General features: G+C 34.5%; 1 protein-coding gene across 2 annotated transcripts in view; it reads left to right on the top strand.

Moving 5' to 3' along the window:
- ABCD3 (ATP binding cassette subfamily D member 3) overlaps positions 1-25963 on the top strand; it is an 80067-nt gene that overhangs the window by 42206 nt on the left and 11898 nt on the right. For both annotated transcript variants that reach the window (XR_012000765.1, XM_072754570.1), the window contains exons 5-20: positions 4685-4754; positions 6042-6139; positions 6777-6900; positions 9003-9059; positions 11324-11466; positions 14403-14472; positions 16833-16902; positions 16992-17089; positions 17204-17295; positions 17729-17820; positions 17902-17977; positions 18107-18170; positions 22148-22225; positions 22332-22397; positions 22492-22581; positions 23063-23182. Coding sequence is in view for 1 of the 2 variants with exons in the window: in XM_072754570.1 (XP_072610671.1) it covers positions 4685-4754; positions 6042-6139; positions 6777-6900; positions 9003-9059; positions 11324-11466; positions 14403-14472; positions 16833-16902; positions 16992-17089; positions 17204-17295; positions 17729-17820; positions 17902-17977; positions 18107-18170; positions 22148-22225; positions 22332-22397; positions 22492-22581; positions 23063-23182 (1408 nt within the window). In the remaining variant the exon portion in view is untranslated. The remainder of the gene's footprint in view (positions 1-4684; positions 4755-6041; positions 6140-6776; positions 6901-9002; positions 9060-11323; positions 11467-14402; positions 14473-16832; positions 16903-16991; positions 17090-17203; positions 17296-17728; positions 17821-17901; positions 17978-18106; positions 18171-22147; positions 22226-22331; positions 22398-22491; positions 22582-23062; positions 23183-25963) is intronic.

The following is a 25963-nucleotide window of genomic DNA, read 5'->3' as shown; positions in this document are numbered from 1 at the left end:
TCATGAGAGACAGAGAGAGAGAGGCAGAGGCAGAGGCAGAGGGAGAAGCAGGCTCCATACAGGGAGCCCGATGCGGAACTCAATCCTGGGACTCCAGGGTCATGCCCTGAGCCAAAGGCAGATGCTCAACTGCTGAGCCACCCAGGCGTCCCGACCTTGGAAACTTTTTAGATCTTTCTCTTCTGCATTAAATAACTGGTTTTCTGAGTCTTTTGAATTCTTCCTTAGTTTACTTTCTCATTTTGGCATGTGCAGACTTTTTTTGAGAAGGGGCACTAGGGAAATAAATTTTTGAGACCTTGTAGATCTGATAAATAAGTCTTTCTTCTCCTCTTAAACTTGATTGCCAGTTTAGCTATATTTATACATTCCAACTTGGAAATCATTTTTTATTAGAATTTTGAAAGTATCACCCTCTTCTATAGAGCTCAGCAGTTCTCAGCCTTGGTTGCAGGATGATTAGAATCATCTGGGGAATTTTGAGAACAATTAATACCTGGGCCTACCCCTAGAGATTCTGATTCAATTCATAATTAGTTTTGGAAGCATCTGTGGTGATGCTAATGTGCAGCCATGGTTAAACACTGCTGGTCTAGCTGCCACATATGGTGTGGAGGCCCATTGCTGTGCTACTTGTCCTTCCTTAGCAGTGGATCTGTTTTTACTCCCCAGTGGAAGCTCTTATGATCATTTTTTAAAATTGTTGATGTATTGCTGGTGTTTAGGAATTTACTGAATGTCACTGTGAATTTTTTTTTTTCATTGTTCTGGACATTAGGTGGGCTCTTTTCAATTGAGAAACTCATTCTGCATTCTGAGAAATTTTCTTGTGCTTTTAAAAAAATTCTCCCTCTCCATTTTTTTCCTGTATTTTTCTGGAATCATTATTACTTGAGTGTTGGAACCCTAGACTGATCATCTGATTTATCTCTTAATTTCTCTACTGTTTAATCTCTAACATTTTATTTTCTGGGAAATTTTTTTTTTTACTTTATCCAATGAATTTGTATTTATCATTGTATTTTCAATAGTTATTTTTTGTATGAATGTTCATTTTAGAGCAATCATTCTTTCAAGCGTGTGACTTTTTTTTTTTTTTTTTAACTTCCTGCATTTTCTGTTTCTTCTTGGTCCTCAGTTCTGATTTTTGTTGATCATGTGAGAGGCTTTCCTCAGTTTTCATTCTTGCCTGTCCACTCATCTTTAAAAGTGAAGGGCTAAAAAACTTGCTATAAGTTGAGGGCTTATTGATAGTCTGGTCTCCTTGAATGGTGTTTGTATAGAGAGTCTGGTTATTTTTGTGTGTGTGCCCTAGTGAGGAATCTTCTAACAAATTCAAAGAAGTTTGTCATAAACACAATTGAAGTGTTTACTTGTTGCTGCTAGCATATCAACTTTGAAGGATCAATTTTATTGCTAAGTTCTGTTTATATGAGCTGTGTACATAAGTAATTATCCTTTGTATAATGTAGAAAAGACATTTATGCCCTTTTACATGCTTATAGAATTTTATATTTTTTCCTTTGATGACTTTATTATCTAAATGCCATATTTGTTAATAAAAATACAGGCTTTCCAACTATAGCATTGTTAAATACCTATAGCAAAAATATACAGCTTATATTCATTATAAGCATCATATTAGCTATCTGTGTAGAAGTCACATATTAAATATAAAGAACCTTGCACAACTTTGTATAGTAGAGTAGTTTTTTTTTAAAGTTTTTTTCCTTTTATTTACATTTTATGATTTCTTGTTTTTGTAATCCGAAAGAATAATATTTGCTCTTATAAACTAGGGATTTCCAACTTTAGTTGAATAGATGCTAATTTTAATTTTCTCACATACTTAATGCCCTGAATAAAATGCATTGCAGAGAGTAGATTGTACATTAACTGGTGATGATAGACAAGAAGAAAGTTATCTAACATGAGCCAGCTAGTAATCAATTTGGGTACTCATTTTAAAAATTTAGATATGAGATGGAAAAAAAAGTGAAAAACCCCTAAGAGTTTCTAAAAAACATATTATTTTGATACTATTTAAACTTACAGAAAAGTTGCAAGAACAATACAAGGAACTTCCTTATACTCTTAACCCATACTCATCAATTGTGAAAGAGTAATTTTAAAGTAAATTGTTAACTTTCTCCTTGATAAATATTTTTGAGCTTCTATGTATAAGATCTATGATATTTGGTTAAATTTAACATTTTTAAACATTGTGAATTCATAATATGAAACAGTTTTATTTGAAAAATAACACATTGCTCTAACTTGCTACTAAAGCTACATTATAAATTAGTTTTTCTGTTTATTCCTTTTTGTTTCTTCCAAAGAGGTTTAGATACATGTATTTCTGCTAAAAAAAAAAAAAGTCTGAAAGAGACTCATTATGGTCCTTAATGTACATTTTAATATCCTTTATATTTTTAAAAAGGCTTGTTAGCATTGGCTACTAAAGAGTTTGGAATATGGGCAAATTTTAATAGGACAGAGACTCCTTCTTTAAGCTAGAAAATGGGAATTTCATGATATGGAGAAGATTCCTTCATATCTTGTTGCTTATATAATGTAAAATTATAAAAATATATTTTATTTTCACCCATTTGATTGTAAGCAGCATTTTATAATCACCAAGTTATCTTTTATGAAGATCCTTGCATGTTTTGGAGGTAATATTATGTAAGCTGTAAAACTACTTTTTATTATTATTTTTCTTTTTCAGCGGAATAATAAGCAGAAATAAGGCTTTATTCAAGAAACCATTTTTTAAATTTATAGCTGCTACTCCAATGGTAACCATTGCTGAATGATAGCATGTGCTTTACCAAGTTTTATAATCTTGTGTGTTTCACAGCTTGGATGCACTAAAGCACTTTGGTTTTATGTAAAGTTTGGTTCAAACAATTTTAAAATAAACCTCTAAACTTTTGTACTGTCTAAATTGCTCTTGTTTTTAATATTCTTATTTCTAGAAACAACATTTTTATGTGGTTCTATTTTAGCTTTTTCTAGTTCAACTTAAATTATTATTATTTTTTAAAGATTTTATTTATTCATGAGAGACACACACAGAGAGAGAGAGAGAGAGAGAGAGACAGGCAGAGGGAGAGCAGGCTCTATGCGGGGAGCCCGATGTGTGACTTGATCCTGGGTCTCCAGGATCACACCCTGGGCTGAAGGAGGCGCTAAACTGCTAAGCCACCAGGGCTGCCCTAGTTCAACTTAAATTAAAAAACAAAAAATTGTTTAGCACTTCTATCAAAATTGGACTGTTAATTGTTCTGTCAATCTAAAGTAACATTTCCCAAAGTATGTTCTATGGAATGCCAGCTATGACAGCTACAAAGCCCTCTCAGAGCATCTTAATGCACATGTTTTATGTTAAGAGCTTTGAGAAGGTCTTTGATAAAGACGTTTGTTAGCTTTGTGTAACTCAAGTTTTCTCAAATTTATTTTACCATGAAACTTTTTTGCTCTAAAAGACCAATTAACATTACTTGGCATTATTTACCTACTCTCTCACAAAAATAAAATTATTTCTGTATCACATACGCTTTTTTTTTTTATATGTGGAGCTAGGTTTAAATAATTTAGCACAGTGTTTTTCAAAATATATTTTACTTATATTGAGGAATATTAATAAACATTATTTGAAAAAAGAATGTGTGATCAAATAAGTTCTTGATATTTTTAGAACAGATAAATATGTAAAATAAATTAAAAACATAAAAGAGGATTTGGTCTAGTTGTAGTGTGTTAAAAGATCTGAAGCCTCTACAAAACCATTCTGAGGCTCTGAGAAACCCTGCCAGTCTATTCTCTGTCTCTTGTTTGCCAGGGTCAGCAAACAAGGTTCCACTGGTCACATCCCACTGCCATCTGTTTTGGAAATTTTTATTAGGATGCAGCCAGTCCCATTCTTGCCTGTTTTTGCTCTGCAGTAGCAGAACTAATTGAAACAGATACCTTACCTTGTGGCCCACAAAATCTTAAAATATTTACTCTTGACCTTTTACAGTGAGAGTTTGCTGATCTGATCTCATTAGGTTATCTCTGCCATTAATTCATACAAATGAGAATCAGGATATTTAAATATTTAAAAACAAATACTAGTTTATTTCATCCATAATAACCCATTGCTGGCTCAACTTGTTTCCCCATCTAAACCCCTTTTGTGGCAGCATATGCCTTTTTTTAAAATTACAATTTTTATGAAGGAAAGAACTAAGGAAATCATTGGTTTTTTTTGGTTGTTGTTGTTAAAGATTTTATTTATTTATTCATGAGAGACACGGAGAGAGAGGCAGAGACATAGACAAAGGGAGAAGCAGGTCCATGCAGGAAGCCTGATGTGGGACTCGATCCCGGGACTCTAGGATCATGCCCTGAGCCAAGGGCAGATGCTCAACCACTGAGCCACCCAGGCGTCCCAGGAAATCATTGTTATTTAATTTTGCCGTTTATAGAGTGATTTTAAAGAAGCCTATTTAAAATGATCAAATTTCAAAAATTGGAAACATGTTTTTGCAAGAAAATGTTTTTCAGCATCTTTTTTTTTTTTTATTGATTCTTTTGAGTCAATAAAAACTTCCAAGAGTAATTTTAGAGCTTTACAGGTGTTCTTAGTGTTAAATATTGCTTCTTTTGCAACTAATGCATTGCATGTGGTGGTTTGCAGTGGTATCATTGGTCGTAGCAGGAAAGATTTCAAGAGATACTTATTCAACTTCATCGCTGCCATGCCTCTCGTAAGTGTAATTCCTTAAAAATCTTTATATAGGGAAAAATTTGGATCTTACTAAAGTCTTCAGATATTTTTGCTTCCTAAGTTTAAAGATTTATGGTACTAAGTTCCTATTTCAGTTTTAGTTTTGTAACTTATAGCAGAGTTTTTCAATGTAAACCTTTATACTAGATAGTAAACATTAATTAGGCTGAGTTCAGTTTCATTGTATACACATGTGAATGTGTACATATGTGTTATTTTATTCTCACCTTTAGGCCAAGGTGTCTGATGTTTAGTAGCATCCCACTTGATGGCAGTAATGTCCTCCCCCTGTTTTGACAAACAAAATGTAGGACATAGCCAGATATCCAGGGGAGACTTAGGAGATGGGGGTAGACATGGTGGCAAAATCACCCTGATTGAGAACCATTGCTTGAGGCTATAAACTGTTACAGTAACTGAACCACTAATGTAGTTTCATGAAATTGGGATTTATTATCTGAATTTATTAAAAATAAAGGTCAGTGTTAGGTTTAAATCACAAGTGATAATTTTTAGCTTGGTTCTTTATTGCCACTGTAAGAATTTTTGTATTATAAATAGGGAGAAAAAAGCTTGATTATAAAATCTAGCTACTTAGAAAATGTCAGATATTTAATAAAACTTGATGATATAGTTATATGGTTTTTAGACCTTTAAAAAAAGCTTGAGATAAGTAGTGTAGGTATCAGTAAAAGATTGAGATTCCATAAACAACCAGCATTTTCTTGAGAAAATATTTATGTAAATGTGAGTTTGGAACTATGGAATAATTTTTAATATAATGATGGAAAAGAGAAGTAGAGGTGACTCTAGAAATAATCTGGAAATGGTATTAGTTGATATGAAATTTATAGTATTTTTGTAACAAACGCAAGTAGAATTTCATTGTCTAGGGTTGTGTAGTGTCTGTAGTAGGAAATAGAAGGTACAAACAAAAATGTCAGGGCTCCTTTACATTGGATACAAAGGTGACAGATTTGGCTTTTTGTTTGTTTACAAAAGTATCAAGTTGTTTCTCATAATTAATGATATTGACATACTCTAAGTTTCAAGAAAGGTTTTAATGTATCAGGATAATATAGCCAATTGCATTTGGTGTAGCATGTTCTCTTTGTAAACTGAGTAAAACAGCACCGAATTATGTCAATTTGGACTATCAGTTATAAAAATCAATAGATTTCGGGACAGAGGCAATGATAGAAAAATAAATTATAATTTTGTAAGCAGAAATGTAATAAAACCAGTAATATGTGTTTGTTTGTTTCAGATCTCTGTAGTTAATAACTTCTTGAAGTTTGGGTTAAATGAGCTCAAACTGTGCTTTCGAGTAAGACTAACTAAATACCTCTATGAGGAGTATCTCCAGTAAGTGATAACCTATTTTTATGTTAAAAATACTTAAATAGAAATGCTTGTGATATTGAGATATAGAAATCTTTCCTTTGTATCGGATATGGTTCAAGGAAATTGCTCTTAGACTCAGAAGCACATTGGGAAAGATCTTAGCAATTTAGACTCTAATCCTGGCTCTTCGATTAATTTGCAAGTCTTCCTTCTCTGGACTTGCTTCCTTATCTCTAAAGTAAGGACAGTCTTTTTTTTTTTTTTTAATTAATTTTTATTGGTGTTCAATTTACCAACATACAGAAAAACACCCAGTGCTCATCCCGTCAAGTGTCCACCTCAGTGCCCGTCACCCATTCCCCTCCAACACCCGCCCTCCTCCCCTTCCACCACCCCTAGTTCGTTTCCCCGAGTTAGGAGTCTTTATGTTCTGTCTCCCTTCCTGATATTTCCCAACATTTCTTTTCCCTTCCTTTATATTCCCTTTCACTATTATTTATATTCCCCAAATGAATGAGAACATACACTGTTTGTCCAGTAAGGACAGTCTTTAAGGCCTCTTTCAACTCTTCTGTTTCTCTGAATTTGCACTGTCTGCTAGAATGTGAACTGTTTTTAAAATAATTTATTTTAAATTATTTTCTTACACCTATTTTAGAACTTTCACATATTATAAAATGGGAAATCTGGACAACAGAATAGCCAATCCAGACCAGCTGCTTACACAAGATGTGGAAAAGTTTTGTAACAGCGTAGTTGATCTGTATTCAAATCTTAGTAAGGTAAGTTTCTTTATTTTCTTATTAAAAATTATTTGCTAATTTGTTGAGTTTTGAATCTCAGCAAATTTATATAGAATTGATTTGATGGACATGTAGCATATAAATACTAAGTGCATCTATAAGAGAATTAGACTTGTTATAATAGTTTTGATTCCAGTTATTTTCTCTTATTTTTGGAGGTGCCTAAGAATTTACTGTCTTGCAAAGATTTTGTATGAATTTTGCAGGCTGATTTCACTAAAACAACAGAAATGTAAATTTTTGTTGCCTGACCTGTGAACTTGTGGCAGTTGGTAGAAATTGATCGTCAGGTTGTTTCCAGTTCCACATCCATAACACTAGGCTAGGACTTTTTCCTTCCTGTCCATTTCTGTGCTTCATTATCTCTAATTCTAATAGAACATTTGAATAATAGTTAAAAAATTTTCATAAGATACTAGTTTATTTCAGTTTTCTAATTACTGTTTCCCCTCCGAATATTGCCAAAGCTCTTGAGACTGATGATGGGCTTTAACCAGTTTTCTTCCTGCCAATTTCTTCAGATCTTATTCGTCTTACTATCTTATCTCACCACCCTGTACAGCTTTGCTATCGTCTTCCTATTAAGTCTTCTTCTTTGCCATCACCTCCTGTCTTGTCTGGGACATGTACAGGGCACCGGCAAGATAATCTACCTAGCATTTCCTCCCCTCTTATCCTAGATGCCCTATTTCCTACTCTAATTGACATGACTGTTCTTGGTCTGGAGTGGGAGTTTGTCTCAAAGTGGACCAATTATAGTATCCTTGTGTCTGGCCACATTTGATCCAGATATCCACTCGTAGTCAAAAGAACGATATACAAGGGGCCAGGTCATATTGTAAGAATAGGAATGCTCCTGCTTCAACCGTGTGGATAGAGGGACGGCAGGCAGTTCTTAGAAAAGTGCTGTGTATCCATAGACCTTGCCCCCTCATGACAGACCCATTACTAGGATGTCTTTTCACTTCATGCCAAACTTTTTATTCAGCTACCCAGAGGGCTTTCCTAACTGATTCCATACTCTAGGAACTCTGAAAACTATAAATTGTTCATTAATTCAGCTTTCTTTTACTCCCATTATCACATTTTGTAGTTAGTTATCTGTGTATATAGGGGTGGGGGACTGTAAATACAAATTTTTGTGTAATTCTGTAGACATTGTTATGTATTCTTTACATCTTGGCACTTGAGCAGCTCTATTGCTCAGATCTTATCACATTGGCAATAGAGGAAAATTTAAAATAATTGTAGTGGTGCTCTGCACTACAGTATATTTACTGTTTTTAACATCTCATTATTTAAACTGTGACTTAAATGATGAATCATTTTTGTCAACTTTTAAATGTGCTTGAAGTTTATAAGTATGTCTAGCTTCTTGGTAATTTATAAGGCAAAACAGAAGAGGTTAACAGCCAACAGAAAGGAGTGGCTATAGACTTAAAGTGAATGAATATAATTTGGGGTTTTTGAAAAACACTTCAAAATATGTACAAACTTTTATGTCATTTGAGTTGTCTCTGTGTAAGGAGCAGTAGTATATTAATGTCTTGTTTTAGTTCTAGAAGCTTGAGTTTTATATCAGAAAATTATAGGCTCATTCATTTATTTCAACATACGGATATTGAATAGAATTAGACAATAGTACGAGCACGAAGGGCCTTTTGTTTTATAGGTTTAGTTATATAGGAACCAGAAAAGCTGGTACTAGATTTGGGGTTACATCTCAGGTCCTTTTATTCAGTGTCTTTACACTACATTAAGAAGTTACTAAGTTACTAATGGTTAATTATCACAGTAGAACTACCTTAGTTGGTGGAAAATGATACATGTTTTTCCCACTTGATGGTCAGTAGACATTGGTTATGGTCTATTTTAAGTTTTGTGAGAATAAGAACTGTTGCCTTTATGTATTTGTTGTTGTTTGTTTATATACTGTTATAGTACATTATATGTAATGGGAATACTGCATGTTGACCATTATATGTTAAATGTTGAACGGCATTTTATATTTATCATGTTTTATTAGCTACCAGTCTACACAATCTACTTCTTTTTAATTTTTTACCTTCTAATATTTACAGCCATTTTTAGACATAGTTTTGTATATCTTCAAGTTAACAAGTGCAATAGGAGCTCAGGTAAGTTTAATCTGTTATCTATCTATCTATCTATCTATCTATCTATCTATCTATCTTTTAAATTGCTATAGTACTGTGTTGTAAATAGCCGGATTGTTTGTAGGAATTTTTATGTATCTCATGTACCTAATAAAGTCTAGTTATAAAATAATACTGTACTAGAGACTTGAAAAGTGCTCTAATTTGGTGTTTGAATTTTCCTTAAGGTAGATACTTGGAAAATTTGTGGCATTAATAACCAGAAGTGCTTTAACCTTAACATTCATATTCTTGCTGTTGTAAAGTAATGTCTAAAGAGAGATTTGGAGGCAGCCATTTTAATATAAATGTTAAAATATCAGAAATACCTTTAGAGTGGCTATAATGGTTTATAACATAATATGTAAGTTTATAATAATATAAATGGTTGACTATCTCATGAGCCTTATTATCCTGTCATTCTAATATTTGTGTTGGTAAGAATGATGTTTAAACTTTCTCTGAAAAAAAAAAAAACTTTCTCTGAGTGTCCTTATTAAAGTATAACTTTAGTCATGTAATATGTGATGTACCTGTTACATACTTACTATATGACCATGTGATAGTGTGACTATTCTGTGTGTGTGTATATATATATATATATATATATATATATACACATGCATATGCATACACATCTTGTAGTTGATTAATACATAATTTATACAGTGGTTTTTGCCACTTTCCAGAACACCGGGGAGAGTAGTTTTTTATCTGAATTTTTTCATCTATCCTCCTAACCTTTTGCAACCCTGTGATACAAGTTTAATTATTCTTCTGGCTTGTTTTTACTATAAGCAAGTGAGGGGCAGCCCTGGTGACTCAGCGGTTTGGCACCGCCTTAGGCCCAGGGTGGGATCCTGGAGATCCAGGATCGAGTCCCACATTGGGTCCCCTGCATGGAGCCTGCTTCTCCCTCTGCCTGTGTCTCTGCCTCTCTTTCTCTGTCTATGTCTCTCATGAATGAATAAATTGAAAAAAAAAATCTTTACTATAAGCAAGTGAATAGGCCTAATCCCTCCTGTGTCTCTGTGCTGCAGTATTTTTATGGTACTTACTACATTTTTATAATACCTAAATACCTCTCCATGTATTCCTGTTATCTGATTCTGCATTTCTCAAAGGTAGAAACTGTTTTAGTTCTCTCCTTTGCCCACTCTTGCATTGATTGTTGAATGCATCAGATCAATCATATTTAATTAAAAAATATTGAATACAAATTATAGTCCACATTTATTGTACTAGGTAGTGGGGATAAAAAAATAAGACACAGTTCCATCTGAAAAAGGTTTATAATCGAGTGAAAGAATAGGTATTCAGACAGTTATTATGCAGAGTCATAAGTACAGTAGTAACAGAAGTTATAATAAAATATTTTGTGTCTGAAGAACTGGAGGTGATATTTGAGCTGCTCTGAGGAGGATGAGTTATCTGTTAGATATGTTGAGCTTTCAGAGCACTTCATTGAATGGCACGTTCAGGAAATAGTTTTAGTATGACAGATCCTAGGATATAGAAGGAGTGAGGGAAGTGCTTGTGATAAGCTCAGAGAGGTAAACTTAAAGTTTCTCGCTTCGGTTAGTCAATGATGAAGTTACTCACCAAGTTAGAAGTTATGGCAGCTGCAAACAAAATGTAAGAAGGGAAAGGCAGGTAGAGCTTATCTGGGGGACTTTAGCTTGAGGCCCTATAGAATAGTGAGGTGAAGGTATATGGTATTTACTTGGAAATGCTACCTTAGATTCTTAAGAGTGATGGGGTAGAGATAAAAATTTGGGAGAAAAGACTTAAGGATGAAACCTCAGGGGGAAAAAAAAAAAGAAACCTCAGGGAATATTAACATTCCAACAGAAGGCAAAAAAAAAAAAAAAAAAAGAGAGATAGAGAGAGAGAGAGAGATCTGAGAGTTTTTGTGGAATCTTAAGGGAATATCAGGAAGCATTCCATCAAAAGAGTTTTAGATGCCATGGGAAGAATGAGGACTACAATGAGGAGTTTTTAGGTAGGCAATTTCAGGAAAGCTGGGGATGAGCTACCGTGTTGAAGAAGGAACAGAATAGGTGAGTAGTTAAAAACATGAAGGCCCAGTGTGTATTTTCTGAAAAAAGAAATAAGGGGGAAAAAGTAACCAAAAGAGCAATTTCTCTCAAAGTCACTGGAGCTGATGATAGAAATTATGCATGTTGCATCCAGTGAATTTATTATGATATCCTTGAACTTCGTATATTCTCTTCCAAAAATAATAGGGCCCAACAAGTATGATGGCCTACTTGATTGTTTCTGGGCTATTCCTAACTCGACTTAGAAGACCCATTGGTAAGATGACAATAACTGAGCAAAAGTATGAAGGAGAGTATAGATTTGTTAATTCCCGGCTCATCACAAACAGGTAAGGAGAAATGTATTAAATTTAGGTGTACTAAAAATTTGTTTTTTATGGATATTGTTGTCATATAACTTAACTCCACAAAGTCTGGTAGGCACTCTTACAAATTTGTATTTGTGTGTGTGTCTGTATTTACCTCTTTTGAATAACACATTATGAAGAATACCAGTTTTATAGATTAGTAATCCTCAGCATTTCTCTCATTTTCAACTGTGTAGTATCCCTGGTTCACCTCTTCATATCTTTTATTGACTAATTTTCTGTTGTTTTCACTTTAAACACACTCAAAGTTCAATTCAAATTCAAATTTACTTATAGGGAACCCTGAGTGGCTCAACAGTTGAGCGTCTGCCCTCCCCTCAGGGTGTGATCCTGGAAACCCGGATCTGGTCTCCAGCCTGCTTCTCCCTCGGCCTGTGTCTCTGCCTCTCTTTCTCTCTCTCATGAATAAATACATAAAATCTTTTTTAAAAAATTTACTTATAATACTTCTTCAAATAAAAACCTGTCTCAATTTATCCACACACGCTTTTATTTTGAGACTATATATGGACTACTAATTCAGTAATTCAGTCTCCCTAAATGTATCTCTACCTATTTTCCAGGCATTTTCCAAAATAGGAAGAAAAAGTATTAGGCTTTGGAGCCAGCCTGACTAGTTTTAGAATATGCCTCCTCCACTTATCAATTATATATAATATGACCTTGGCAAGTTAGTTATAGCTTCACTTATCTTGTTTATAATGGAGAGTATAATACAATACTATCTTGAGGATTAAATATGAGATAATATACAAAGCTTCCAGCAAAGGTTTTGATACGTAGTAGGTACTCAGTAAATTTTCTCATGTATTGCTCTATAAACCTTAAGTCATTTTAAGGGTCCTAATCTTTATTTAGTATGTAAAGCATTTACAAAATTACTCAGAATACTCTTTTAACGGTTCCTTCTTCCTTTATTTCCTTGTATTGCTAAAATGGTACCAATTTTAAACAGAGTGTTGTGCTGTAGGTATGTGGAAGAATAGATGGTTGGTTGTGCAGAGAGATATTTGCCAAGTGAATCAAAGATGGTATCAGCTAGAATGCTTTCTTTTGTGAGAAACAGAAAACCCTGACTCAGGTAGCTATAACAATAAGCACATTTAGTACTTGACATAAGAACTCTTAGATAGCCCCATTCCAGGCACAACAGGATCAGGGCTCTGGCTCTTTGATGTTCTCCTGGCTCAGCCGTCTTTTGTATGTTGCCCCTTCCTCAACCTAATTTTTCTTGTGATCACAAGATAGCAAAAGCAGTTCCAGATCTCATTAGCCGTCCTCCCCTGTGACAAATGCAGAAATAAAAACAGGCCATTTCTTCTAGGGGCAGGAACCAAATGGAACTCATTCCTTATAGATAAGGTTCCATTCCTAAACCATTTGGGTGCATAGGAAAGGATAGATGGATAACTAAGGAAATTGGAGCTCTCTTACTTAGGAAGAAAGTTGTGGTAGATAGGCAGCCATAGTGTTCTGGGATGTTTTTACCCTTTGAGATCGTATGGAGCTAAATGAGTCAGAAGTAGAATGCTCACCTCGTCTTCCTCCATAGGAAGATACTCATGTGCAGAGGTGGTAGGAGGACAAGAGAAAAGTAATTATAGGTATGGAATTGTTGCTTAAATTGGGATTCTGATACCCTGGGGCTCTGTATTATCCTGCCAAGGAAATAGTGAAACACAAGTCAAACATGATTCATCTTTATACAAAGTTAATTTTGTGGGACACCTGGGTGGCTCAGCAGTTTAGCGCCTGCCTTCTGCCCAGGGCGTGATCCTGGAGCCCTGGGATTAAGTCCCACATCGGGCTCCCTCCATGGGGCCTGCTTCTCTCTCTGTCTGTGTCTCTGCCTCTGTGTGTGTGTGTCATCAATAGATAAAATGTTAAAAAAAAAAAAAAGTTAATTTTGCTTGAAGGGGTTGAGGCAAGAGCTACCTTTTTTTTATAATGGAAAAAATGCAGGTACATTTTGGATTAGACTATAAAATTCACATATTTTTTTAAGGGGAAAAAGAGACTTTAAAGATTCTAGGTGTGTATCAAAGGCTTTTTAAACTATACCACCTAGATTCCTATGTAAATCTTTACTTTGCTGTAAGAATTATTTTTCTAGGAATGTTTACATCATACTGAATAGGGAGTGGAAAGACTAGACTTTAGAGTCAGATATGAGTTACAATCTCAGCTGCCTAACTTGCTAGCTGTATGACTTTGACAGACTTTTCTTAACTACACCGAACCTTTCTTCATCTGTACGAATGCCCTTTTTCTTCTAGTCAGGATTCTTGTGGTCCTTATGGGCCCATTCAGGCCAGCTCAAGAAAAGGGAAGTTGTTGTGAGGGTATGGTGGATTCCTGGCATAATAACGACTGTGCAGCCAGGGCTCCTGGAAGCCGGCATTGTGAGGTTGTTTGGACTTGGTTTGCTTTTTAGTCTTTCAAAAGCTGTATGTCATGGCATCACTCTGTAGCTTCTCTTAGCTATTGTTTTCTCCTCTCCCTCCTGTAGGATCTGTACTCCCATTTGTCATCTATAATGGCTATCCCAGCCCTGCCTTCCTATATGTCATAGGAACTTCCTTCTTATTTCTTATTAAAGAAATTAAATTAATTAAATTTCTGAGAACTAGCCCAGCACATCTTTTCCAACCAGGCTACATAACTTATATATGCAGCATATGGCTGCTGTTCGGTCTGTGATCCAGTTAGGTGTGTATTCCTTTGCTCTCTAATCAGCTGAGCTAGGAGCGGGGTCTCAAGTACAGACAGGACTGTGGCCAGACATACCCATTAAGCTTATAGTCTTAAGTGTCGATTTAAATAAAATATTCCGTCATCAAATACTTTTCAGGCATTGGTAATATTAAAATTAATTACTAAATTATTTTCTTTAATAGTGAAGAAATTGCCTTTTACAATGGGAATAAGAGAGAAAAGCAGACAATCCACTCAGTCTTCCGAAAACTGGTAAGATAATATGCTTCAGGCTCATGAAGTTATAGAAAGATTTTTTTTTTTTTGCTTATGCTGATCTGTATCTATATATACCTATATAGGTATATATCTTAAATCTTTAAGATACTTATTTTTAAATAACTATGAAGTATTTTTATACTGTATTTTCATAAAAAATAAAAGAATAAAAATTATCATATCAGTATAGTTTCCCAGCTACAAAAATAGATTGATTTATTAAAGTAATTGTCAGTATAGTTTTAGAGGTTGCTTAGTAGTTTTATTTAGTGATAATTATTTTGTTTCTGTAGCATTCTTGAAGATACTATGGTAATTATTATTTAGAATAGGGGTCAGCAAACTATTTCTATAAAAGACAACATAATACATATATAGTTTAGGCTTTTCAGATGTTATGGTCTGTATTGACACTCATAAGTAGTCATATACTCTATGTAAAGAACTTGTATATTATATATTTTAAGAACTATACATAAATCAGTTTTTATTTTCTTGCAATTTGGAAAATTTGAATTCAAGTAATTGGAAAATTTGAATTCAAGTAATTTCATTACTTCATTTCAAAGATATTGAGTGCCATCTAGATGCCTGTGCTTATTCCAGGTTCTAGTAATAATAATAATGGTGGACATAACCTACAAAAATCCTTCCTCTAAAGAGCTTACATTTTAGTGGAAATTTGTGAAACTAAAAATACATTTTAGGGGATTTAAAAAGGTTAGAGAAATTGTCATTTAAAATTATTTCAGGGGTGCCTGGGTGGTTCGGTTGGGTGAGTGTCTAACTCTTGGTTTTGGTTCAGGTCATGATCTCACAGGTTTTGGGATTGAGTAGCACATTGGGACTCTGTGCTCAAGAGGGAGTCTGCTTGGAAGATTCTCTCTCTTAGTCTCTTCCTCTCCCTTTCTAGAATAGATAAACCTTTAAAAAAGTAAATTCTTTTAGAAATTGGATTTTTGTCTTACTTATATTTGACATGACTGAACTCTGATAGTGCTCACTGATAAAATGTACTTAAGGTAATTTTCCAGAGAACTGCAGTTGATCAGCTCACTCTTTATATGGCTTGCTTATTCTTTTCCTTTAGATTTTAGCCCAAAAGTTAACTTACTGTGGCCTTGCTTTCTCTGGTTAGTCTGTCTGAAATGGCTTCCACCAGTTACTTCCCAATTTAATGCAATTTATAATTATCTTATGTACAAACACTTGTCTCACTTGTTTACACTTGTCTCCAAGTGTAAACTCCATGAGTTCAGGGACCTTGTCTATTTTATTCATTATTGTACCTTCAGCATTGAGCACAGCATGTAATATGTTGCATTCATTGAATAAATGTTTCAGTCATTGTCCTTTTGCAAAAGATAGAGGATGCCACCCTCTACTCAGAAAACCCATATTTTAGTAGAGGAGACGATAAATAACAATATTTTATATGGTTCTGGATAGTAGTGAATTCTGTGACCAAGAATAAAATGGGATGAAATGGTACAATGTGATGGCGGTGGTTGCCTAGATATTTTAGGTAGGATGGCAAGAGGGTTGGTCCTGAAGTGACATTTTATCAGAAACCCTCATGGAATGAGGAACTTAGTCACAAAATAGAAATATCTAGGACAACAATATTCCTGGCAGAGGGCAAAACAAGAGGAAAGCCTTAAGACAGGACCATGTTTGAGGAGCCAGTATTTCTGGAGCTCAGTGAAAAGGAACAATATAGAAGCAGATGAAGTTTAAGATAGAGTCCAGTGCCAGATAATGCAGGGCTTTAAATAATCTGATAGATGGAAAATTTAAGAACATTTTTAGACTTACAATTTTGAGGTAGTGTGTGATCGATTAAAGCTACAGACCAGGGCTGTACAGCATGGATGACATTGGCACTTGGTTCAGATTGAGTGTAATATGATTCTTAGAGAAAGCATAGACCAGATGTTTCCAACTAAAGCAAAACACTGAGTGCCAATCTAGACAGCTAGTGTTTTACCTAAATTAGCTTATCCTTCTGTTTTATTATTTTGATTATTGATCAGTTTTAACACATATATATCTGACAATATTGGGAATACAATATTATATGTAGATAATACCAAATTAACATTTATATGCAATTTCCATTCATTTGCATAAAAATGGTTTCATAAAGTATTTGGCATCTGCTCTGTGATAGTATTGTGCATGAAATGTGACATACATATAATCAGAAATCATAGGCGATATTTATGGAATAAATTATATAATTTTTAAATTTTCGGTAAATATTTATGGAATAAATCATGCAGTTTTTTTCAGGGTAGATGCATATTTTTATGTGCATACATAATATATATTATTTTGTATTTTCTTTCTACCAGGTGGAGCATCTCCATAATTTCATTTTGTTTCGGTTTTCTATGGGCTTCATTGATAGCATAGTTGCCAAATGTAAGTATGCTTTAAAAAAGGTAGTGGAATGAAATTTGTGGAGAAAGTGAAGTGTTGTTAATGATTAAATGTTAACTGTTTTGTTTCAGATCTTGCCACTGTTGTTGGTTACCTAGTTGTAAGTCGTCCTTTTCTAGATTTGTCTCATCCTCGACACCTCAAGAGTACACATTCAGAACTTCTAGAGGTAAAGTATTGTAATCATAGCCATAATAAATTGAAATTGAAATTTAAAAACAAATAAAAGCTAATTTTTAATCTTAGAAATATAAGTGAAAATGAGTATTTATTTCTATTTAAGGATTACTACCAAAGTGGAAGAATGCTTTTGCGAATGTCTCAAGCTCTGGGTCGGATAGTTTTGGCTGGCCGTGAAATGACTAGATTGGCTGGGTAAGTAAGATTAGTAATACTGAGTAATTGCAGAAAATAAGTTTTAAAAATATGTCATACTTAATGATTGTGCCCAGTTGAGGTTAAAATAAGGAGCAACTGAAGCCCCATTTCCTGCTCCTTAAGCACATTTTGATAGGAAAATTAAGGAACATTTTTCTCTGAGAGTGAACTTTTCATGTTTCCTTAAGACAGCTGTTTGGAGCCTCCACCAAGCTGTCTTGCTTAGTATACAGTTAGTTATACAAAGTATATACTTAGTATATAGTTATACTAAATTATAATTTTAGAAATTTCAGTTAAGTTTGAATGAAAGTTTTGAACTTGTACAATGTTACATGTCAGTTACTTTTCAAATAAATATCAAAAATAGTAATGAAAGATGGCCTTTGGAATTTTCATTATGACTTTCTTTTTTTTTTTTTAATTGCAGTTTTACTGCTCGGATTACAGAATTAATGCAAGTACTAAAGGATTTAAATCAAGGCAAATATGAGCGCACAATGGTCTCGCAACAGGAAAGGGGTAAATATGAATGCACTAGGTCACATAGTTTAAGTTTTGACTGACATAACGTGATGCTTTAATACTTGTTTTTCACTTAAGGTATTGAAGAAGGAGCACACTTCATTCCCTTGATACCTGGTGCTGGAGAAATCATCAATGCTGATAACATTATAAAGTATGTATAGGAAGAGTTCTTTAGCTTCATAAACATTTGTTAAATTGCATAATAGCCATTCTCTTTCAGCTACATTTGCTTAGTGTTTAATATAAAATTGTAATTTTTTTAAATCAATTTCCTCTGTAGATTTGATCATGTTCCATTAGCAACGCCAAATGGAGATATCTTGATCCGTGACCTTAATTTTGAAGTAAGTTTTTAAATGATCTTATAAAAGCTTAGATCAGATTCAGAATGTGAAATGAAAATTTTGTCTGAATATGTAAAATAACTATAAGGCTTGACTTAATCTCTAAATCCACAAAATTGTTTTAAAAAGTAAGTCTTTGAAACACTTAGAAATCAATTTTTCTTAACTGTTAGGACTTTAAAGTTTCAGATACTATTGTCAAACATTTTTTTAAAAAATACAGTCTGTCTCAAGAAAGCCACAGAAAATATAGTTGATTGTAATCCCCGGTGAGAAATGAATATTTAAACATGCAATGTAATTTTAGTCTCTAAGTTGAAAAAAATTATGGTTAGGCACTGTTTTGACTGTGCAGGAGGATCTGTACCTACACGAACCAAATATAGACTCTATTATTACTGAAAACTGTGGAAGAGCAGCATAGTAGCACTGCAGTAACATGCCAAGTGAAGAGTGGCGCTGATTCAGTAGAGTTAGTTAATCAAATGGGAACATGGCAGACTCAATTAAAAAGAAAAAGCAAAAGAAGAGTATTTTTGTGTTATTTATAAGACACTCCCAGGCCTAAGGGTTACTATTAGAATATATGTCTATTATGACTTTATGAATAGTTCAGAAAATCTGGTTGCTTAGTAACAGATTCCTACCATGTAGGCTGTCTCCCCAAGTCTAGCTACCACTTCTTTAGAACAGCACTGTTCAGTAGAATTGTCTGCAGTGATGGAAATGTTCTGTATTTGCTTTTGTTCATTATAGTAGTCACACTTGAAATTTAATTTTAATAAATTAGATTGTAAATAGCTAAATGTGACTGACTAGTGGTTACCAAATGGCACAGCACAGCTCTAGAATTCCTCTCTCCATGCTTATGTGGCCTTCTATAATTTGTGTTGTATGTAAAGATTCTTTTCAACTGCTTTAACTTTAGCAATGTTGTCTGATAGTTTAAAAATAAGTATAATTATTGGATTTGTTTCTAAATTGTTATAATCTTAGGTAAGTCTTCAATTTTGTTATTCTTAGTAATTAAATTTTTAAGGACATCTCCACTTTTCTTTTTAAGAAACTCTAAAAATGAAAAATGTTAGTTATGCAAAGTACTTTGAACTTAATTTGACAATGTGTATTATATATTACCATATTTATCTTCAAGCTAGGAAACAAGACTATGTAGAGGAAATGTAAATATAGTTGATAAATATTGAATGACTCCAGGTATTGCAGAAGTGTTGTCTCATTTAACCCTAGGTGCTCTACTCATTTTGGTGTGGTCCCTTGGCACAGTAGGTAGCCCCCCACCAGGCTTGATTTCAGGGAATAAAGCAGAGCTCAGAGCCCCATCTTTGTTAGATTTTCAGTAACTCCTTTATTGCCATTAATTACCCCAGGAGGAAAGGGGCCATGGGATTTCTTCAGTGAACAATCCTCTCGGCCCTTCCCACACTTTCCCTCATTCAGTCTATATGAAGAAATAGATTGCACTAACTGTGCGGATGTATACATGGCTTAAGCATTGTGATAAGAGGTTCTTTGGGATCTGTATGCACAGTTGCATGGAACAGATAATTATAGGCTGTGATATTACTTTGTCACCTGTCACTGAAGTCACTTTCCTTTTTTTTTTAAAAAAAATTTTTTTTTAAAATTTATTCACGAAAGAGAGAGAAAGAGGCAGAGATACAGGCAGAGGGAGAAGCAGGCTCCATGCAGGGAGCCTGACGTGGGACTCGATCCCAGGTCTCCAGGATCAGGCCCTGGGCTGAAGGCGGCGTTAAACCACTGAGCCACCCAGGCTGCCCAAGTTGTCACTTTCCTATCCAGAAGCTCTTTCTTTTAAAGCCCTTATGTTTGGATTTCATATACTTTTACCATCAGTCCCTCTAACTTCACTTTCTTAGTCTCAGACACTTCATTTTCTTGCTCTTACTTTGGTTTCAGTTGGAAAGTCCTATTTTTGAGTCCCTAGTTAGGCCCCTACTTGTTCAAGTTTTTTACTTGGTGACCATATTCTGTATCGCCTGTTGTCTATCCTGTTGATTCTTATTTTGTCTTCTCTTCCAATGGAAGCTGTTTCTTTGACTTTTGTTCTTTGGGTCTTCTGTAATGAATTCCTCTTCTGTCTCTCTCTGACTCAAGGTATTTTTAAGTTACACTTGGCCTTTTCCATTGTATGTATAGACCACATTTTGTTTATCCTTCCATTCTCTTCTGTCACTTCCACCTTTGGCTTTTGGGAATAATGCTGATGGCTCTTTGTTTCATCAAAGCAAAAGGTAGTCCTTTCAGTGGCTCCTAGTGCTCTCTAGGATTTGCCTGTGCTGCCCTCCCCCAACCTCTTACCTCTCTGAATTCTTTTCCTAGTACTCTTTCCTCTGTGTCAGTTTCTCAGCCTGTTTTTTAATTTATTTTATTTTATTTTATTTTTTTACCAGAACAAGTACATTCCTGTTTGAATGTACTTGATTTTTGAACCAACTTTTTTTTTGGGGGGGGGGGGGGGGTTGGGTTGGACTGGAGCAATCTCTCCAGATAAATTGCTAATTCACTCCATTCAAAATTGCAGTTACCATTTTCAATGAGACCTGGCCTCACTGCCTTAAAAATGTAACCTCCCTACCCACTCCCAAATTCCCTTTACCTTGTTACATTTTTTCTCCATAGCACTTATTTTCTAATACACTACTGAATTTACTCATGTATTGTGTGTATTCTTTATTATATGTCTCTCCCACTAGAATGTAAAGTGATAAGGGTAGGATTTCTTTGCTTTGGTTTTTCTCTTTTATTTGTTAGTGTAGCTCCATTACTTATAGAGCAGAGCCTGACACTGAGCATTCAATAAATACTCACTGACTTAAATAATAGGAATGCAAGTCTCAACAGTTAAAAAAATTTGTCAAAGGCAGGTTCCACAGCCAGAGTAATTCACATCTTTGTTGTCTTCTTTCCTGCTGTGATACCCTGCTGTGTGATTGTAACCCAGGTTTCTGATTCTTCACAAGGTTGATTAATACTTAAAATGAGACCTTAAGCTGAGAACTTAACCACTCTTGATCACATTTTCTCATTTATTTTTACATCATTGCAGAACAGTTGGTGTGGTACTTGTAAATATTTATTACACACACACACATATATATATACACACACACACTTCCAAGAATCTGGTCCATAGAAACATTTCTCACTTATGCATAAATTTGCTCACTGCTTCTGGTTCATTGCAGTATTACCTAAAAGCAAAGCAAAATACAAATGACCTAAATACTTAACAAAAAGTAAGTTTTTAAGTAAATTATGGTGTATTCTTAGAATGGATTACACTGTAGACACTTAAAAAATAGAATGGGAAAAAAAAATAGAATGGGAAGAATCTGAATATACTGACTTGGAAGAATATTTTTGATATATTGCTAAATAGTAATATGTAGAACATATATAGTATGATTCCATTTTTTTTAAAAGACCATATACACACATACTACCTGTTTTCAAGAATTCTCAGAATTTATAAGCTGTATTTCCGTATTCTTTTTTTTTTTTTTTTTGTATTTCTGTATTCTGATTAAGTTTATGTCACTCAAAGATTTTTAAATGAAAAAAATGAGTAAAATTAGAAAGTAAAATGTGTTGGGCAGCCGAGGTGGCTCAGTGGTTTAGCGCCACCTTCAGTCCAGGGCATGATCTTGGAGACCTGGGATTGAGTCCCATGTCGGGCTCCCTGCATGGAACCTGCTTCTCCCTCTGCCTGTGTCTCTGTCTCTCTCTCTCTCTCTGTCTCTATGAATAAATAATTAAAATCTTTAAAAAAAGTAAAATGTGAAAGATCTCTTCAACCATAGCCTCCACTGCTTCTACCCGTTACCACATTTATAGACAAGATAAAAAGCTTATCATTAGCAAAGAATGCTTTGACTCTAAGGAAATGTTAACTGAGCATATAGTCATTGTTAATTCATAGACTGATTTTCTTTCAGGTTCGATCTGGGGCCAATGTTTTAATTTGTGGTCCAAATGGTTGTGGGAAAAGTTCACTTTTCCGTGTTCTTGGTGAAGTAAGTACAAGTTGGCCTCAAGATTTTGTAGTCTTGTTTTGCCATACAATCTACCACATTGTGAAATTTACAACTGCTCCTCTCCCCCATCATTTTCCTTTTATAGTTATGGCCTCTTTTTGGAGGACGTCTAACTAAACCTGAGAGAGGAAAGTTATTTTACGTTCCTCAGGTAAGAGGACCTTGTTTATTTTGTAATCTTTGATGTAAAGATCTTTTATTTTTTAAAAAGTCACTTAAAATGATTTTTGCTCTGTCACTATCAGAGACCTTATATGACCCTTGGAACACTTCGAGACCAAGTGATATACCCAGATGGAAGAGAAGATCAGAAAAGGAAGGGGATATCTGACCTGGTAAGGAAATGTTTATATCCTAGATCTACTGGAAATACTCCGTATCAGATTCTTTATCTTAATCAGTTAAGTATTTTAACTGCTAGGTGGTTTATCTGTCCTACCTTGTAAAGTCTTCTAAAACCATGTCATTAATTATAACTTTCCAAGTTGAGATAAGATGTTAACTACTTTGCTTAAACGTGTAGTATTTAACCTGGTCTTGACAGTTTTTTTTTTTTTTCCCCTCTTTGCCCTCATCCTTTAATTATGTATAGTAGTTGTATTCTCTTTAAACTACTCAGTAGGTTTTTGTCGGAGTTAGTATAGATAGGAAGTGAGGGTTCAGGGCTATCATTGTGTCACATTCTTTTGTGAAATGTGCCCCTTTAAGTGATATTGGCAATAGAATTATAGTGATTCTAGTTTAAAAAATAAAGCAGGAATAGAGAATGTTGGTTTACATCAAGTTTGATTTCATCTTTAATCATTGTGCTGAAAGGTACTAAAGGAATACTTAGATAATGTCCAGTTGGGTCATATCCTTGAACGTGAAGGAGGCTGGGACAGTGTTCAGGATTGGATGGATGTCCTCAGTGGTGGAGAGAAACAAAGAATGGCGGTAAGTATACTCTGAACACATTGCACAACAATGCAACTGGTTGCATACAGTCACTTGTGGAGCCCAGTATTTTGATTATTCAAGGTACACAGTTTAATTTTAATCTTTTTATTTAGCAATTATTATAGTATGGATTAGTTGAAGTGATAATAAAAGTGTTAAAAATGTATAACTTGCATGTGCATTTAAAATTCTGAAAAATTCTTAAGTTTTCTAGTTATATACTATTAATACATTGGGGATTAATTAAAGTTGGGGAAACTTTCTAGCATATTGGTTATATGGCAGTCCAAGATCTCTTAATATCTTTTCTCTACTGACCTCTCACTGAAGCTGCTAGCTGCTGTCTCAGAAGTGTCTGAAAGTGTTAGAGATGATCCATTCTAAATATGTTCCCATTTTATTTCTGCTCCTGCCCTTCCCTCTATCATCATACTATTCTGGTTTCAGGAGTCAGTATCTACTACCTGAAGTTATTTAGAATTTTTACATTCTCCTAATAGAAAGAGGCATTTGAAAGGAGATGTTTTAATTTTGTGATTGTCTAAACTTATTCCTGATCAAACATGACTACAGAACACTGCATGTTAAGAGTAATACCTTGAATACCATGTTCAGGGGGATAACTTTTAAAAGAGTCATTTTCTAACTATGGATACCATAGTATGAGCAACTGCAGAGGAAATTTTTTCCCTAGAATGTTAGCCTTGTGGAAATTAGAGAAAACTGTAGCCAAAGAAAAACAGCAAAAGAAATGGCTTATTGCTGAATTGTTTACTCATTATTTTAAAATTATATTCTGCCTTTTTTTGTTGCCTCTTATTCCCTGATAATGCATGTTATTTTTCCCAAACATACCCATTCTGTATGGACTTAATATCAACTTGATAGTGTGATTGTCTGGCTAGTGCTATAACATGAGATTAATCTACAGAGTGAAGAATGAATTATAAGCAAAAGAAAAGAGATGTCAGCTATACTGAAAATGGAAATTGGGTCTTAGGAGTGAGAATTTGAAGTAATCGAGATTTCTGAAATGAATTAGAAGATGACTATAGAAAAAACTGCAAGTCAGGAGAACAAAGTTAAGGTCCTTTTATTATGACTTCAAAGAAAATGGAAGGATACGTCAAGATTCACAAATGCCCACAGTGTAAATACAGAGAAACAAAAATCAGTGTGCTTAACTAAGGAGTCCTATGTGTGGAATATGAAAGGTACAGAGGGAATAGTTCTTATTTGAAGATAAGAAATTCAAGGCCTTGAGGAGTGAGGGGATGTGTAGGGGAGAGGAAAGAAGTGGAGGGAAGAACCCTGTAAAACCAGGTGAACCATGATAGAGTTGGTTGGGAAAGGAGAAACTCACCAGTGGCACTGCGGCACAACCAAGCTGCTGACAGATATGTTCTATATAAACCAATATTTGTAGAATTGGTTGTGAAATTTAAAAGAGAGCATATTGTTTTGCTACCTCCAAAAGGTATTAGGGAAAGGGAGAAGGCTGATAAAACAGATGTTGATGTTGGTGAAATTGAGCAAAGTTCATTTTATTGCTCTTACAGTTTTTGGGTAGGCTTGAAATTTTTCAATGTAAAAAATTGAGGGAAGAGAGGACATAATTTTTATAAATTATAAAGATTAATAATTTGTAAATTCTAAAAGTTAGATTTTTTTTTTTAGGAAGAATGGACTTGAAAGGTCTAACTACCCAAAACAGTGGATATGTAAGAATGCAGGTTGGTTGTTGTAAACCGATGAACCAAGGAACTTTTGGGTAAAGAGAGTCAGATTTGAATTTGAGGGAATGGGATGATACTACTGAATAAAAGGGAGGTCTGGTGAACATATTTCTAAAATTCTTGAGAAAAATCAGTAAATGTAGGGAAATAAGATTATTACATAATTTTAATGAAAAAACTTAATCTAGTATAATTTCCACAGAGTTCATTACTTGCTAGGAGTCTACTCTTTGCAGGATACTGAGATAGGTGCCTGCCCTTAATAATCTAGTTAGGAGATCCACATATTCTCAACCAACTGTAACACAAGGCAGTCTTCAGTTATAGCTAAATAGAAAGTACAGTGGGATAATGATGAGGGAAGGATTGGTCTTGAATGGCAGACTCTGTGTAATTCTCCCAATAACCCTGTGAATTTAGGTACTTTATTAGTAGGTACTTTATTAGGTACTTTATTTTATTAGGGAAAGACTTGCACAGCTTAAGCAGCTTCCTAATGCCATGTGGCTACTGAGTTGCAGAATGGAGATTCAAGTGAAAGGGGGTCTGAAATCACCCTTCTTGCTACTGACCAGTACGTTATATAGCCTCCAACGTGCAGATTGGTTGTCTGTCCACTTCTCTCACTGCCCCTTAAAATCTCAGGTAACATTTTCCTTACCTCCATTGCACCCCTTTGGGCCCAGCCATTACCAAGCCAGGGTTTTCCTACCCAGTATCGTAAGTTGCACAGTCTTATTTCTCGGACTGATAGTTCTCTTTCCCACTCAACTATGCTTGTTCTTCCTATCTAGAAGTGGTGCTTTTTTTTAATGATGAATTATGAAAAATATCTATGTATGATAGAAGGGTTGGGATATTTATAGAAGTATACAGAAGGACCAAAACCCCCTACTAGAGATACCACTGTCTTAAAATTGTTAGTGTTTTTTAAATCCAATTTTGTAATTCTTTTTCTTTTACCTAATTGGCAACTGTCTCCCTTCTTTAGACTCACTGACATCTTGACTATTTACCCCTCCCCTTTCTTATGATTGATCAA

This window comes from Vulpes vulpes, chromosome 3 (genome assembly GCF_048418805.1).
Source record: "Vulpes vulpes isolate BD-2025 chromosome 3, VulVul3, whole genome shotgun sequence".
Taxonomy (NCBI): domain Eukaryota; kingdom Metazoa; phylum Chordata; class Mammalia; order Carnivora; family Canidae; genus Vulpes; species Vulpes vulpes.
Note: the sequence above shows the minus strand (reverse complement) of the source record. Positions and strands in the feature narration are given on the sequence as shown.